General features: G+C 36.5%; 1 protein-coding gene across 1 annotated transcript; it reads left to right on the forward strand.

Moving 5' to 3' along the window:
- The first annotated feature begins 6718 nt into the window (after positions 1 to 6718).
- On the forward strand, positions 6719 to 15969 carry LOC121381146 (wolframin-like). Its single transcript, XM_041510307.1, has 5 exons — positions 6719 to 6891; positions 8330 to 8536; positions 9665 to 9865; positions 12730 to 12869; positions 13974 to 15969. Exons 1-5 carry the CDS (start codon positions 6861 to 6863, stop codon positions 15723 to 15725), a joined length of 2331 nt encoding a protein of 776 aa, XP_041366241.1. The 5' UTR covers positions 6719 to 6860; the 3' UTR covers positions 15726 to 15969.
- The last annotated feature ends 980 nt before the right edge of the window (positions 15970 to 16949 follow it).

The raw sequence follows: 16949 nt of genomic DNA on the forward strand, positions 1-16949 counted from the left end.
ACAGCAATTCCGAAAGATGCACCCCCCCCCCCCCCCCCCCCCAAAAAAAAAAAACAAAAAAAAAAAAAAACAAAAACAAAAAAACAAACACAAAGAACATTATGATTATCGATCTACAATGTTTATTAATGCTTTAGCAAACACGGACCTCTCGGACATTTTTACCACCTGAATGATAAATGTTAAGATGTGTGATAACTAGCTAAAGCTACTCTATTGGAAAGTCCATCATGCACTTTTGTTTTGTTCTAGTGTGTACTAAAACAATTAAGGTTTGGTGCCCTCAGATGGTACCAATTTTTGGTCTGGCTCATGAACTAATAAAGACATCACTGAATGTAGAATATTCACCGAACTTTTCTAAAGCGAGAAAAGCCTCGATTTGGAATCTCACCAACCAAAATATGACTTTCGCAAACCGAACACGTGTTGATATACTAGTACATGAGGTAGGGGAGAATGGGGCAAAATGGCCACCTTAAGCTTTCAATCAATTTTTTTCCATCATGATAAACTTTATGAACTCGGGTCAGTGTGTTTTGTAATCTTTGTTTACTAATAAATGTAATGACCCTTGGAGAATAGAGCCAAAATTAGCCATCAACTGTTGATAAGCAAGAAAAAAATGTGCCTTCTGGGCCATTTTGCCACACCATTGGGGCAAAATGGCACATTCATGATAAAACATTGTGAGTGGCCTACTGGTCAAGAAACAAATTGCAAATATAATTCTAATTAAAAAAACCCCAAGTTTTATCCTAAAATTAACACAGTACATACTAGTACAAACCTTTTAGGAAACAACATTGCAACCCACACCCCACACCGCTACATGGAACATCAATTACAAAATGATAACATCGAGATCAGAATGTCCTTGTTCTCTCATGGTAGCCTACAAATCAACATGTGCTCTGACGGCTAAAGTAATTTGTTGAATCAATGATTGTCTAACAACAGAGACCACCCTGGGCAAAAGTTCCTTGACCTCTCTGCGAATACAACTGTAGTCTGTATTTTGAAATCAGGTGATTGTCATATAACACACAGCAGAATTATCAATGTTCTTATACCATATATCAGGTAGCCAAGAGATGAGGTGATGATGACCTCAAGAAACATGATTATGCACATATGTCACAAACAAACTCGTCATCATCACTGTCAACACCTGCACAATCATCATGTGTCCAACGTGTACAGGCAGTGCACTGGATCCAACCTTCATTTGCTGTCATGCTGTATGCTTCACTGCAGAAAAGGCAAAAGGTTTCATCGTCCTCAGATTCGCTAGAATCTGGTTCTGGCGGTGCACTTTCAAGGTGCTTCCCCTTGCCTTTGACCTTCCCTTTTTTCGTTTTCGACATTTCAATAGCTTTGCTTTTCTTCTCTTTCTGGAGTTTTTTTTTCAGCCCTCAACAAGTGATGGAAGGCGTGGGGTCAAATTACCCCACCTACGATTTTAATACAAACATGGCCTCATGGGAAATTTTACAAATCGGGCAGGAAGTTTAAGCTGTAATTTTTGGTCACTGATTTCTACCAAAGAAGCATGCAATAACATTCAAACTTGTGAGTATAGGGTGTCACTACAAAGACACTTTCCTCAGATACCTACCGATAGATCAGGTGTGGATAGAATATGTCATCTCAGACTGTGCAGGGAATGAGCATGTACAGCCACCGCCGCCATATTGTTACTGCCTGCTGTTGTGCAGAGGTATAAGTACTATGCTTGTCAAAAAGATGGCAGCACTGGATGGCTGGGATTTCGGGGGGGGGGGGGGGAGGGGCATATTACTCGAGGGGGCCATTTTGATCCACTCTTCGCTAGGTATCTCACCGATATGATGACAATTTTATCATTTATCAACCGGTACGTGATTCGTTTTGTTGTCAGTTATAATTTCTTGGAGAAAGAAATAGCACTTCTTCTATTTTTATTTTTTTTCATGTAAATAGATGTGCATTTCTAAAACTACATATTTCATGTATTTTTACTTTTTTTTGTCAATTAATTTTCCTGATTACGTTTACCAGCCAATTTCGATGAAATTTTAAATATAAAAAAACAATTATCTGGCGTTTCCTCTTGACATTTTAAGCATTTTCTAAATGATGTCTGCCGGAGTAATATTGTAATTAATGATAACATATCCCAATTTCCATGTATATCCTGCAGTTAGTTTTCTAATCTTTAATGTATGGATGGGATGAAACGAACATACGTAATTGTCAATATTATCAAATTTCCATATGTGACAGTAATAAAAGCCAAGTGTGCAATATCTTACTTCCACAGTTCAACTAAAATAAACTTAATCCATTTTACTGTACATTTGATGGTAAATATAACAACAATTAGTTCACCACATGGACTTACTGTACATTTGATGGTAAATGTAACAACAATTACTTCACCACATGGACTTTAAAAAGTCGTAACTATTACTACTGGGGACTATAAAAAGTAACACATAGCAACGCAAAAAAGGACCACAGTCTACAGTTTTCTAACACAAAACGAACACATAGTCGAAGGATTCGGGGCATCTTCAGTTTTTATATATTACACTTCAATCAGGATGCTCATGGTAACAAAATCTGTAAAAAGGTAACATTAGGCCTAATGTCTGTTTCAAGGTCAAATAACAGTATTTGATACCAAACACATGGCACATCATAATTTTCCCCATCGTTCTATCAGTCTTTACATGAATGTGATGGCTTTAAACACAAAATGTTTAAACAAAACAAAAACAACAACAAAAAAACAAAAAAAAGCACGCCAAAAAATCACCCTAAATTGTCACTAAAACAAATAACCAAATTTTATAACTTGTACGCTTGAGTGTGTGATAATTAACATAAACAAGTCTCTTTTTTCTGTCAACTTAACAATACAGGTCAGGTCAGATCATAGGGCTTTATGTGAACATTCAGAGCAAGCTGCTGTAGCGCACGCCTGTCTTGGGCACAAGAGCCGGCCTCGGCCGGCTCCTCCGTCCAGAACTTAACAATACAAGTTCAAATATTATTTATAGTGCATCTGGTGTTAACTCTCTATCGTCACATTGTGCAGTAAACCAACACAGTCACACATATTTAACATAAATAAACCCACAAATTCTTAGTGTTCATCCTTAAGTTTAGCCAGCGAACGTTTCGCTGACGTTCGCGAACTATTTGATTGGTTCCCGACGTGGCCATTTGGTTTAACGTGACGTGGCCATTTGGTTTAACGTGAACCGCATAAACCAGTCTAGCGGACGTTTTTCTGCTCGGTCTGGCTGAACGAATCCAGGTAAAATTAAAAATCATCTCACTTTTCATTTCTTTTCAACTTATTTTCGTGCTTATATCCAATAAAGGTTCAAGTATGCTGTCCTGGGCACACACCTCAGCTATCTGGGCACACACCTCAGCTATCTGGGCTGTCTGTTGAGGACAGTGAGTTAGTTGTGAGTGGTTAGTAGTTAGTCAAGAGAGAAGAGAGTGTAGTGGTCTTATACCTACCCATTGAGTTGCTAAAACTCGCTCTGAGTGGGAGCCGGTACCGGGCTGCGAACCCTGTACCTACAAGCCTTATGCCCGATGGCTCAACCACGACACCACCAAGGCCGGTCAATATCGTCTCACGAATGCTACCAAATTTACAAGGGAAGCTACTCTAGTCTTGGTACAAGATTAACAGTGTTGTTGCCCTTCTTCCCAATCTGTAGTCGACACTAGACATAATCCATTGGAAATAATTGAATATATTCTGACTGTATATAAATTCCAATAATTTCATTGGAATTTTGTTTGTACAACTATTTACTGGTATGGATATATACAAATGAATTGCTTATCAGGCACAGCAGAAGCAAGTAAAGTAAAAAACATTGGGGGTGGGGGTGGGTGTTGCTTGTCTGTCCCTCTCCCTCCCCTCTCTCTCTCTCCCCTCTCTCTCTCTCTCTCTCTCTCTCTCTCTCTCTCTCTGCCTTAAGATTTACTACCAATAATATATTTGATTCAGAATTATTGGGGGGGGGGGGAGCCATAATTTAGAAATAGAAAAAGGAATAGAAGAGCTGTAGCAAGAAATGATAGGATATGTCAGTTTTGTAAAATCAACAACCACATTTTGATAAAAAAAATATTGTAGACAATGAAGTACACTTTCTGCTTTACTGTCCATTATACAAAGATAACATAATTTTATGTAGCATAGACTTCTTAAAAACAGAAACTCAGTTAGTTAGATGTGTACAGTTTGGAAATGATCAACGGCTGCAACATATATGTAACTTTTCATATCTAGCTTTTAAAAAATGAGAACAGTGTAATTAAAGGCTACAGAAAATATGTTTAAAATACATGTATGTGAATAAATACATTGTTGCCAACCAAAATTATATCTGTTTTAATTTGGTGCGAAATTTGAGGAACATTTTTGGAATATTTTGGTTATACTGTCAAAGAAACCATATTTGGTCTTTTACTGTAACATGGAAGTTGTGAAATCAAAAATAAAAATTAAAAATAAATAAGAAAATGACATACGTTGGCAGCTTTGCTAAATACACAGAAAAGATGCAATTTTGAATGGGAATATTTATATACTTTGAATAAAACAATTGAATGAATTGACTGAAACTACAAGTTATTTATTTCTGAGCCAATTGTTTTCTAAACTGCACACACAAAGTGTTGTTGGTTTTTTGTCATTTCCAAAATCCTTTTACTTTTCTTCTTATGTCAAATCAAATAAAAATTATTTGAAAAAAAACAAAAAACAAAAAAACAACAACAAAAAACCAACAACCAACAATTGAGGGCCCAAAGTTATTAAGGGTTCAAGGGCCTACGTCAGCGAGAAAATATGAAATTTCAGGTGTTCAAATACAGCGTTTCCAGCCTTCTAAGCATAATAATAGGAACAGGTGAGTGGGCCCGCGCTGTGCCAAAAACCAAACTGCGCACATGGGGAAAATGTAGGGCTTTGTACAAATGGCTAAAAATATATTTCTGACGACATGCTCTCAACACCATGCAGTTAACGTCTGCTTGATTGTATGTTCAAGAGGGCGAGCGATCACAGTTATTTACACGGACTCGTGAACACACGACACAAAAAAATTAAGCCTGTAGTCAGGGAGAAAGCAGACAGACGAAAGAGAAAGGGGGACTGAGAGGACCAGGGATGAATAGGAGAGCTACCAGGTAAGGAGAGAGAGAAAAGGAGGGTTTGATAGAGAGAGAGAGGAGAGAGAAGAGAGAGAGGAGATCGAGATAGAGGAGAGAGAGGAGAGAGAGAGAGAGATAAGGGTGAAGAAGAAGAGAATACCGAGGGGATAAAAAAATAAATAGAAGAGAGAAGAGAGAGTGAAAGAGAGGGGGAGATCTATGATATATAGAGAGAAGAGCGAGAGGAGAGAGAAAGGGGAAAATAGAGATAAGGAGAGAGATACTAAGCTATTATGAAGGAGGGGATAAGAAAGAGAATGGAAAGAGGGGGGAGGGGAGAGAGATACCAGGACAAGAATAGAAAGAGAGAGAGAGAGAGAGAGAGAGAAAGAAAGACTGAGAGAGGGAGGATAGTGAGAAGATTACCCAGATATAGACAAAGAGAAAGATAGAGAGATAGAGATAAATTAGAGAGATAAGGGAGATAGAGATGGAGGAGATTATATGTAGACTCATTAGAGACCAGGGGGAAAGATAGAGGAGAGTAGAGATAGATAAAGAGAGCGGAGAGAGAGAGAGAGATTATCCAGGAAGGAAGAATAGGAGATAGATAGATCTAGACAGAGAGAGATATATACGAGAAGAGAGAGAGAGAGAGGAGACAGAGAGAGAGACTATATATGGAGAGATAGAGAGAGAGATAGATCGAGAGACAGAGAAAACATAGAGCGATAGTAGAGAGAGAGAGAAGAAAGTTATAGAAGAGGTGGAAAGAGAGACTACCAGGAAAGGATGGAAGGAATTATGATAGAGAGAGAGAGAGCAGGGATAGAGAGAGAGAATAGATAGCAAGAGATGAGAGGAGAGAGATATAGAAGATATATAGGAAGAGAGAGAGATATCAGGAAGATAGGAGAAGAGATAGAGATATTTTGAGCGATTATAGAGAGACTTAATAATATATATATATAAGGAAGGAATAGAGAGAGAGAGAGAGGAGATATAAGAGACAGAGAGAGGGATAGATATAGATTTATTTATATTTATATGGACATATAGATAGAGGATACCAAGAAGAGGAAGAGAGAGCAGAATAGAGAATGATGAGCAAAGATAGAGACATAGAGAAGAGAGAGAGAGAGAGACAGATATACTATAGTGATAGAGGGATATAAGACATATATAGAGATGACAGAATATCTTAGGGGAGAGGAGATAGAGAGAGGATAGAGATATAGCCGAGAAATATAGACATAGAAGATATTAGGAATAGACTGGGAGAGAGAGAGAGATCATATATACAGATATAGATATTCTAGAGATTAGAGAGAGAAGATGAGCTAATCAGAGAGAGAGAGAGAGAAGAGAGGGTTGAGGTGGGTAAAATTTTAATTTTTAACGACACCACATTGACTTATCAATCATCGGCTATTGGATGTCAAACATTTGATGATTTTTCCATTAGTAGCAAGATATATTTTATATGCACCATCCCACCAACAAGACAGCACATACCACGGCCGTTGATATACCAGTGGTGGTGCACTGGCTGAAACGAGAAATAGCCCCAAAGTGCTGAGGGAGGGAGAGTGTAGACAAATGATAACACGTGTATTTGTTTATATCACGTGACTACCTTTCAGTCACGGGTCACTGCAGCGAAAATATTTCCTCACAGCTATCGAGCAACTATGGCGGCAGAGGAGATAGCTATTACTTCAGGTGTGGTATTGATTTCCGTTATTTCAGTAATATTATTCTTTAAGTATAAAATGGTCTCTTCGATCTGTTTTTAAAATGAAGTCTATCAGTCTAAATAGCTGTATTTTCGGTGTAGCGTTACGCAGACAATTTATTTATAGTCAAAACGAAAGCTCATCTTTTTTCTGCATTTACCGTATTTACAATAATAAAGTGTGTCACTTCAGTTGATTCACATTGAAAAAGTTTTTACCGTTAATTCTTTACAAATCCGATGTTTGGTTATTACGTTCTTGCACTTGATCTTTGTTGCTTTAATAAAAATGTTATAAATAGTAAATAGTGAGCGCCATATAATTTTCAGGAGGCTATTTATAAAGATTCTTTGCAGGCAGCTACTTTTTTTTTTTTTTTATATGTTAAATTTAAAATGCTTGCAGGTTCCCAGTGGGAGCAAAATATGAAGAATTGAAAAATAAGAGGCAATTTAATGCTTCGGGAAGTTGAAATGTTAATTATTTATGCAGTTCAAGAATTGTTACAGTAACTGTAAATGGATGTTTGAAAAATGAGAAAATGTTCAGAACTAATTTCCGTATAACTTGCTAATCAACTGGCATGTACATCATTAATTTCCTAGTGACCTAATGACACATAGCAATGCCAAGTTTATCATGCTAGCAACAGGTGTTAGCAGGCACTGACATAATTTATCACTTTGAATTATCATTTAGTGGTTCTCATGTCACATGAATCATGGCTCTATAATAAAGAGTGTTATATATTATGCTGTAAATTAAGCCAACTGCAGCATTTAAACGTATATGGACAGATCCATAATTATGTAGTATTGGTTAAAGTTTGTTTATGTTTAACAACACCACTAGACCAGTTGATTTATTAATCATCAACTATTGGGGGTCTTAACATTTGGTAATTTTTACATATAGTTTTACAGAGGAAACTATTACCGGTAGCAGCAAGGGATCTTTTATGTGCACCATCCCACAGACATGATAGCACATACCACAGCATTTGACAGACCAGTCATGGTGCACTGGCTGGAATGAGAAATAGCCCAAAGGGCCCACCGATAAGAATCTATCCTAGACCGACCACGCATTAGGCGAGCGCTTTACCAGTGGGCTACGACCTGCCCGCTATATAGTGTTGGTTATTGTTTTTGTTATGTACATGTATAGGCCTCAGAAGTTGCTAATAACTGGGGTAGGGTAAAATTGGGGGGGGGGGGGGGGGGGAGAGGCGGGCATACTCTGGCCTGTCTAGCTTCAGAAATGGGGGAGCTAGTGTCTCCTGCAAACCCCCCACCTCCACCCCCACCCCCCCTTCCAACACCTGTGGTTTATGAATAATCTGAAACTGCAGCTGTTTCTCACTACCCTAATACATTATTTGTACTTATATTAATACAAGTTTTGTTTTTGTTTTTGTTTTAAAGAAAAGCTTACACAGTTGAAGCAAGAGGCTGAAAATGGATCAGAGGAATCACAAGTATTTCTGGCTAAATATTTCCTCCAGTTGGCTGATTCAGGCATTGATACTGAGGAGAATAAGACCCAGGCATTGGATTGGCTGATTCAGGCATCGAAACAAGGAAGCGAAGATGCAACAGATGTTTTGAAGAAATATGTTGATCGTGGAATTGGTAAAAAAAAATTAACATTTTAATTAAAGACTGTTTTAGACAGCAGCATATACAATGTTGGCTTTCAAACAGAATTTAGTATCAGCGGGACAAGCTTAAATGAATAGACTGACTACAGAATATTGGTACATTTATATAACAATAACAATAATTTTATTTGTAAAAAACCCTGACATTTTATAATGTAAAACATTAGTTTTGAAATATTGGGGGGCGAGACGTAGCCCAGTGGTACAGCGCTCGCTCGATGCATGGTCGGTGTGGGATCGATCCCTGTCGGTGGGCCCATTAGGCTATTTCTCGTTCCATCCAGTGCACCACGACTGGTGTATCAAAGCATGTGGTATGTACTACCCTGTCTGTGCATATAAAAGATCCCTTGCTGCTAATCGAAAAGAGTAGCCCATGAAGTGGTGACAGCGGGTTTCCTCTCTCAATATCTGTGTGGTCCTTAACTATATGTCTGACGCCATATAACCGTGTTGAGTACATCATTAAATAAAACATTTCTTTCTTTGAAATATTGGACTACATTTTACAACAAACTTCAAAATGAATATAAAATTTAACAAATTTTAAAACAGTACTACTACTAAATATGTTATTTTATATTTTAAACACTGCGATTGATGGATAATACAAGTCTGGTAACAATACTGAATTTAAACATTGGTTTTGAAATTTTTGACAAACTACAAAATGAATCTAATTTTTATTTTATTTTTTACAATACTACTACTACTACTATTGGACTACTAAATATGTTATTTTATGAAACTACTACAATATGTTATTTGTATGTTTACCTAAACACACAGAAAACTGATGGAAAAAAATAATACATTGTTATATTGCACTAAATGATCTATCCATCAATCCATCCACTTGTAAATACAGTGTACCTATTAATAACACAGAAAACTTCAATGTATTTTGAATATTAATAATAAATTTTGTCATATTGCACTAAATGATCAATCCATCTATCAGTCCATCCATCCATCGAATTCACTTGTAAATACAGTGTACCTATTAATAACACAGAAAACTTCAATGTATTTTGAATATTAATAATAAATTTCATTATTTGTTCATTATTATCTATAGATAAAAATATGTATATTTCAGAGATTGATGAGAATCGCTCCCAGGAGATCAAATGGTGCCTGACAACGAGTTCGGCGGAGAAGCACATTCGCCAGGCTGCTCGGAACCTGTTCCATCGCCTAAATACGTCTCACAAGAATGTCATATCACGCGAGGAATACCTTGGGGCTGTCAAATCAGTCACTGATAAAGTCCAGGAACAAAAGCTACTCATGGCTGCAGGTATAAAGTTAAAGTTTGTTTTGTTTATCGACACCACTAGAGCACATTGATTTATTAATCATCGGCTATTGGATGTCAAATATTTGTAATGTTGACATTTAGACAGATAACCTGTTCCATTTTTCCATTAGTAGCAAGTGATCTTTTTATATGCACCATCCCACAGACAGGATAGCACATACCATGGCTTTTGATATACCAGTTGTGGTGCACTGGCTAGAACGAAAATAGCGCAATGGATCCACCGATGGGGATCGATCCTAGACCGACTGTGCACCAGGCAAAATGCTTTACCGGCACTGGGCTATGTCCCGCCCTGGCTGGTGGGACAGTCGGGTATGATGATATAGTAGTTGCATTTGAGTTACGTTTGTAAACATTGCTACATAGTAAATAACATCCATGAAAAAAGTTAGTCATGGGACATTCATGCAGGGTCAAAAAGGAAGGAAATGTTTTATTTAACCATGCACTCAGCACATTTTATTTATGGTTATATGGCATCAGATGATATAGGGACAATGACGTAATATATTTATGACAATTAGGAAACATTCAGTTTAAGTTTTGTGATATATATTCTTTTAATAAACGGGCAGATCCCTTGCTGCTAATTGAAAAGAGTAGTCCATGAAGTGGTGACAGCGGGTTTCCTCTCTCAATATCTGTGTGGTCCTTAACCATATTATATCCGACACCATATAACCGTAAAAAAAAATGTGTTGTGTGCATCGTTAAATAAAACATTTCCTTCCTTCCCAATGGGAGGCGGATCAGATAAAATTAAATTCAGATATTAAGCCTTTGCAGATGTATGAACAATAATTTTGTTTGTACATTACTCATGTAAATTTAGTTTTATGTATTGTAACTTATTTTGTGTTTTGTGCATGAAATGTAGGATCTGGTTTCCTAGTACACTGTACATGGTCTTAACGGGTTATGTAAAATTACATGGGTTACCTGAATTGTCTTTGCATATTTTACAAATTTTCAGTTATAAGATCTAGACTCAAATCATATTTTAACAAGAGCTGTTCAGAATTTAACTAATATTGAGTGGGAACAAAAGGCAGTTTTTTCTTGTGTGCACATCACTCACAAGATAACATTTTATTTAAAACAAATGTGTAGGTAGAGAAAAAAATTGCAACAGACACACAGCGCATATAATAATAATTAAGATGCCTCCCAGTGGGTAAGTGCATGGCCACTGTACGAACTTCTCTCTCTCACTATAACCAGTGAAAACCACTAACCTCTGTCCTGGACAGACAACCCAGATAGCCGAGTTGTGTGCACAGGACAGCATGATTGAACTGTAATTGGATATAAGCAAGCATGAACATTAAATTGAAATGAAATGCAATTGGAACAAAAGACACATTGACATGTATAGTTAGGAGCAATCTAATTAAAATTAGCTCCACTATTACATGTGGATCTAACAGCAGGCAGTTGGAGCTCATGTCCACCAATCAAAACCTTACTTGCAGAATCATGCCAGTGATATAAAAATAATTTGAAAAAATTCCGAATTATGCTGAGGGTATACGACATGTTTCGTGTGAATTACGAATGCCTTAAAACATGTTTTATTTTATAAAATAAATAATTTGTAATGTAAAACTGAAGACTGATTTAGTTTTTGTTTTTTTATAAATAAATAAATAATTTTTAATGTAAAATTGAAGACTGATAACCCATCCCGTACGCATTGGTATGGTTCACTGTACTGCGGCCACTAAAATAGACTCGCCTGATATTTTTAGAATTTGTATGCTCCCAGATAACGTTATAAAAGGCGAAGTGTGATTGGTCAATATTTAAATTATTATTTACAGACGAAATGTTACCTGGACATTGGAGACTACGCAGTGTTGTTAACAATCCAATTAAAATTAGTTCTACTGGTCTAAATAAGGCATTCGTAATTCACATGAAACATATCGTATACCCTCAGGATAATTCGGAATATTTTCAAATTATTTTCAAATCACTGGCATGATTCTGCAAGTAAGGTTTTGATTGGTGGACATGAGCTCCAACTGGCTGCTGTTAGATCCACATGTAATAGTGGAGCTAATTTTAATTAGATTGAGTTAGGAGAGACAGCACTATATTATAAGAACCTTTATGATTTACTGTTGGCCAGGCAACTGAGCTTACTATTGAGACTAGTTTTCTTTTCAGTCGGTAAATTTAGTTATAACCATAGGATAATATCAGAAGCAAAACCCTGATAGCATCGGACCTCCTATTTATTTGTATCATATCACTGGTGCTTAAAGGGACATACCCTAGTTTTTAAACACTAAGGCATATTTTTTATTATTATAGCCGGAGTTTTGTAACTGAAATCATACTTTACTTAGATTTTATGGTTTAGTGGATCAATTTCCGTACATTCGAAGTGGTTTTGGTCATCCTGGTGTTTCTAATATCACAAAATACATTTCTCTTTTTTTTTTTAAATGCACATGCGTTTGAGAAGTAACAGTTAATGGAGTCGAGTTTTAGTCTATTTTGAGATGGTATTTGAAAGTCACAGACTCATGTTTCACTCAATTGTAACTTTATCCAAATGTGTTACATGTTTATAGATTAACTAAAGTTAGTGTTAATTTTCACGGGTTTAAACTAGGGTCTGTCCCTTTAAAGTTAACCAATAGAGCATTCAATTACAGTATGCTGTTATCGGGTTATCGAGATAATAGCCTTTGGTTATAACCAGACTGATGTTCTATTAACTGTTTTAAAGTTAACCAATAGAGCATTCAATTACAGTATGCTGTTATCGGGTTATCGAGATAATAGCCTTTGGTTATAACCAGACTGATTTTCTATTAACTATTATAATGCAGGTAAAAAGATTGGAGACAACATAACTGAGAATGATTTTGTGAAAATGTTATCCAAAAAGATCCAAGGGAAGATAACTCTAACTTCAGATGAACTTGCGGAAACAAACATATCTTATGAGTCGGCTGGATATACAACTAGAGTAAGTTCAAGTCCTTACTTTTAAACCCTGTATACATTATACTTTGTAAATAAAAATAAGACAATTATAACTAACTCTTGACAAATGTTCCTCTCCCTGGCATAAATTTTATAATGCATCCCCTCCCCACCAGAGTATTACATAATTCTTGAACAGTCCCTTTTACACCATACAAATTGAATACATATGGCTCTCTATAGATTTGAGTCTAGTTTTAAAGGGACAGTCCTGAGTTTACAACCAATGTAAAATGTTTTTGATCAATAGAGCCTTTTTGATGACATAACATACAAATTAAATACATTTTCTTATTCAAAATATCAGTGTCTGTATTTACAAGGTGTTTGTTGTTGTCCTAATGCTTGCAATAACCCAAACAGTATTTTACCTCTCAATAATTTCATACGAACGAAAAAATATATATCACAAATTAAAGTAAAAACTGAGTGCTACAAACATTAGTATACGACCACAAACACATTTGATATACAGACACTGGTATTCTAAACAAGAAAATGTATTTAGTATGAAATAGTAGTCACCAACAAGGCTCTGTTATGGCAAACATCTTACAATGGCTGCACACTCAGGACAGTCCCTTTAAGAGCATAATCCTAGATGTGAATTCCATTAGAGGAGTTTTGTTAGGAGTCAGCTAGCTACATGACTAGAGTAAGTTCAGATTTAAAATGCTTTAGAGTAGTTACATGATTATATTTGAGTATTGAATACTAACTTATATTAAGCTGCCATCTGCCACTCTGTTAGTATCAGAAAGTGACCACTTACTACATGTCACATGGTATTACTAAATTTGAAATAAGATTAAGATGGCTGCTTTTGTTCCCCTTCTGAACTCTTTTATTTTCTCTGTTGAATTCCATCTCATTTCTTCTCGATCTGGCAGCTCCTCTTATCTTTATATTCCTTTTGCTGTCCTCTTCCACATCACAGTTGTTATCTCTCTACAACTACAACAGGTCAGTATAAAGACCATATACCTGTATTTGACACCATATACATGTAGTCATAGTTTAATATGTTGAGATTTTATCAAACAGATATTTCCTTGTTTTTTAAAGCCTTGTTGTTTTTTACCTTCAGATTCTCAAGTACCCTAAGCAGACAGTGAGTGTGATTATTGACCAAGCGCTGGAGTTCTCCTCAAAGGAAGGCATGAACTGGGTGATCTCACTGATCCCAACCAACCAGCTCTACCTTCTCGGCCTGCTTTTCATCTACAGTTTCCTTACACCAGCCTTCTTGTTGTTTCTTGTCCCCCTGTGCATATTTTACTTGTCTTTCACAGCCTTGGTGATGTCGACCCTGCAGATGTTCTATAAGAAGAAGAAACGATCAGACGCAACCACTCTAGCCAGCATCTTGAAAGAGTATGACGTCACCATCGACTTAGACAAGACAGAGTCACAGTATACTTGGAACTCAATGATGCCATACTTGGTGTTCTTCGGCAATTTGCTGGTGGCCATTGCTTCGTTTGCTGTAGCGAACAAGTCATACATACCTTGTGCTGAGGTCTGTATTGTTTCTCTTGTCATGACAGGCTTTTGTTTCTTTGGTCTAAGTGACCATCATGACAAACTGACAATATTTGCCATGATGTCCAACTTCCTGGCATCTCTTCCAGTCTTTCTGCATGTCCCCAATGTCCCAGTTTTAAAACAGGCTGTTGGTCTTCTTACACAACCGTTCTTTGCCTTCGACATGGGATTTGGTGTGAAACTGAATATCAGTTTCCCATCTGTAGCTTATGCCATTATACCACTGTTTTTTTTAAGAATGGCAATGCAGAAATCATGGCAGGGAACCTACAGAGTTTTGATTCCACATCTAGTCTGCTATTTCTGGTGGAATTTTGTGACCTCGACCTTCCCATTCACCTCATGGCTTGGCCTTATTCGAGCGACATTTGGTTATCTTCTTCTTCCTATCATTCTACCAGTCAGCTTTGTGGGCTTTCTTGGTGTGGCAGGTTTCGGAATCTACAAGGCTTTTCAATCAGCCATGATCGGCAAAGTCATCATCACGGTCTGTTTGTTGGCAGTTCCTGCTGTGCTCTCACAGACCAAATCATTGTTTGGGAAGAATTTTAATGCCAAGATAGGCATCCCTAAGAAAGTTCTGATGATTGTTTTCTCTTTGTTGGCCATTGTTCCTTTGATTTTTGTTCAACTCCCATCCTTTGAGACTAAACATGCTGTTCCTCTAACCTGGAACAGCTATTCGAAGCTCTGCATACCGGGATCTGATCACTCAGTTGCTGCAACACAGATGAAGTGCAGCTATCTGACAGGCATGAAGGTGATGTGGATGGGAACACTTCAAACTGTAGCAGTTGCCAAAACAGAAAACACTGCTGAATCTGTGTTTAAGAGTTTGCCATCCTTCCTGACCAAACCTCTTAAATGTATTTTCGGAGTCAGGTTTGAAGACTGTCAGAAAATATTGAATGAGCAAAACCGTGAACTCTGTGAGATAATAAGAACACGTGGGGAGGACTGCCATGTGAAAAACCATGATGAATACCAGTTTGAACTGTCCATCAATATTGATGATGTCACAATTAAATTAAGTGCAGGCCATGATTTCAACAGCACAATTCTAGCACTTAACCACGGAGAGGAGGTGAAGTTTAATGCCACTCTTGCAGGTAATGTTGGTACATCAAGCCCAAAGCTGAAACTGACCTCTATAACCTCTCTAAACCGACTTGACATGGTGACCATGACCGTGTTGGAAGATGATCAGGACTTGTACATGAATGTCATGCAGGAAGCCATTTCTGTTACCTTCAACTTCATCTGGTTTCCTGTATTTGAATACTCAATCAAATAAAACTATGCACATTGACAAACCTGCTGTAAAAGCATCTTGTATAAATACCACCTCAGTATATAATCAAAATATAACAACCACACATTTGTAAAGGGAATGTAGTACAAAAGCCACACAATAAAGGTGCTATATCAAAGATGCATAATATTGGTTTCTATCAAAAAAATATTAACTTTTTTTTTTTTTTTTTTTTTTTAATGACATGTCTAGAGCATATTGATTTATTATTCATTGGTTATTGGATGTCAAACATTTGGTAATTTTTACATAAGTCTTAGAGAGGAAACCCGCTACATTTTTCCTTTAGTAGCAAAGGATATTTTATATGCACCACCCCACGGGCAAAATAGCACATACCACTGCCTTTGATACACCAGTCGTAGTGCACTGGCTAGATCGAGAACTTTTGCTTTGAAATATAAATATGATACCTTCAAGTATATACCCTTAAAAAATTACAAATAAATAATTTAATAAACAATTTACTGGAGAATGATCCACATCATGTTTAGTTTAGTCAAATTGCCAGACTTCATGGATTCTCCAATTTCATAAGATTTAATTAAACAATAACTATTTACACAGTGCAAGCAAATTACAATTTTGATATTCTTGAAGTATTTAAGCAAAAATTATGTGTGATATCAATGAACTTATAGTTATTTAGCAGCAATAAATGTAAATATAGCAAATATAGCACTGCAACTTTGAAATAGTACCTTTAATAAAGTTTTTTGTGTAAAATACGTATTTACAAAGGGTACCCGAGTTATGTCAACACTAGAAATTTTTTTACTGAATGCAAAATTTGTAGGTCTCATTAGGTTGTCTTTATAGACGTGTCACCAATGTTCATGGATATAAGGTGGTTTATTAACTAATTAGCAACTATACATGTATACTTTAGTTGAGGTTCTAGATACATATCAGGAATGTTGAGAAAACATATATTATAGAATTTAAAACAGTTTTATTTATTTTGTGATGCCGCTTTTGTGATATGCAAATAATACATGTACAACCTATCTCATTTATTAGTGCTATTTCTGGAATAAAAAGTGCACAAACTCATTAATAATTTGCATTATTACATAGGATGATAATGTGAACTTATTACAGTGTTTGACACAAATATTTATTGATAATGTACATAATTGTGTAATGTTAAGCTTGGAATGCATGTGTATCTTATCCAGGGCCGGATTTAGACCTTGGGGGGCCTGG

The sequence above is a fragment of the Gigantopelta aegis genome, chromosome 9 (assembly GCF_016097555.1).
Source record: "Gigantopelta aegis isolate Gae_Host chromosome 9, Gae_host_genome, whole genome shotgun sequence".
NCBI lineage: Eukaryota > Metazoa > Mollusca > Gastropoda > Neomphalida > Peltospiridae > Gigantopelta > Gigantopelta aegis.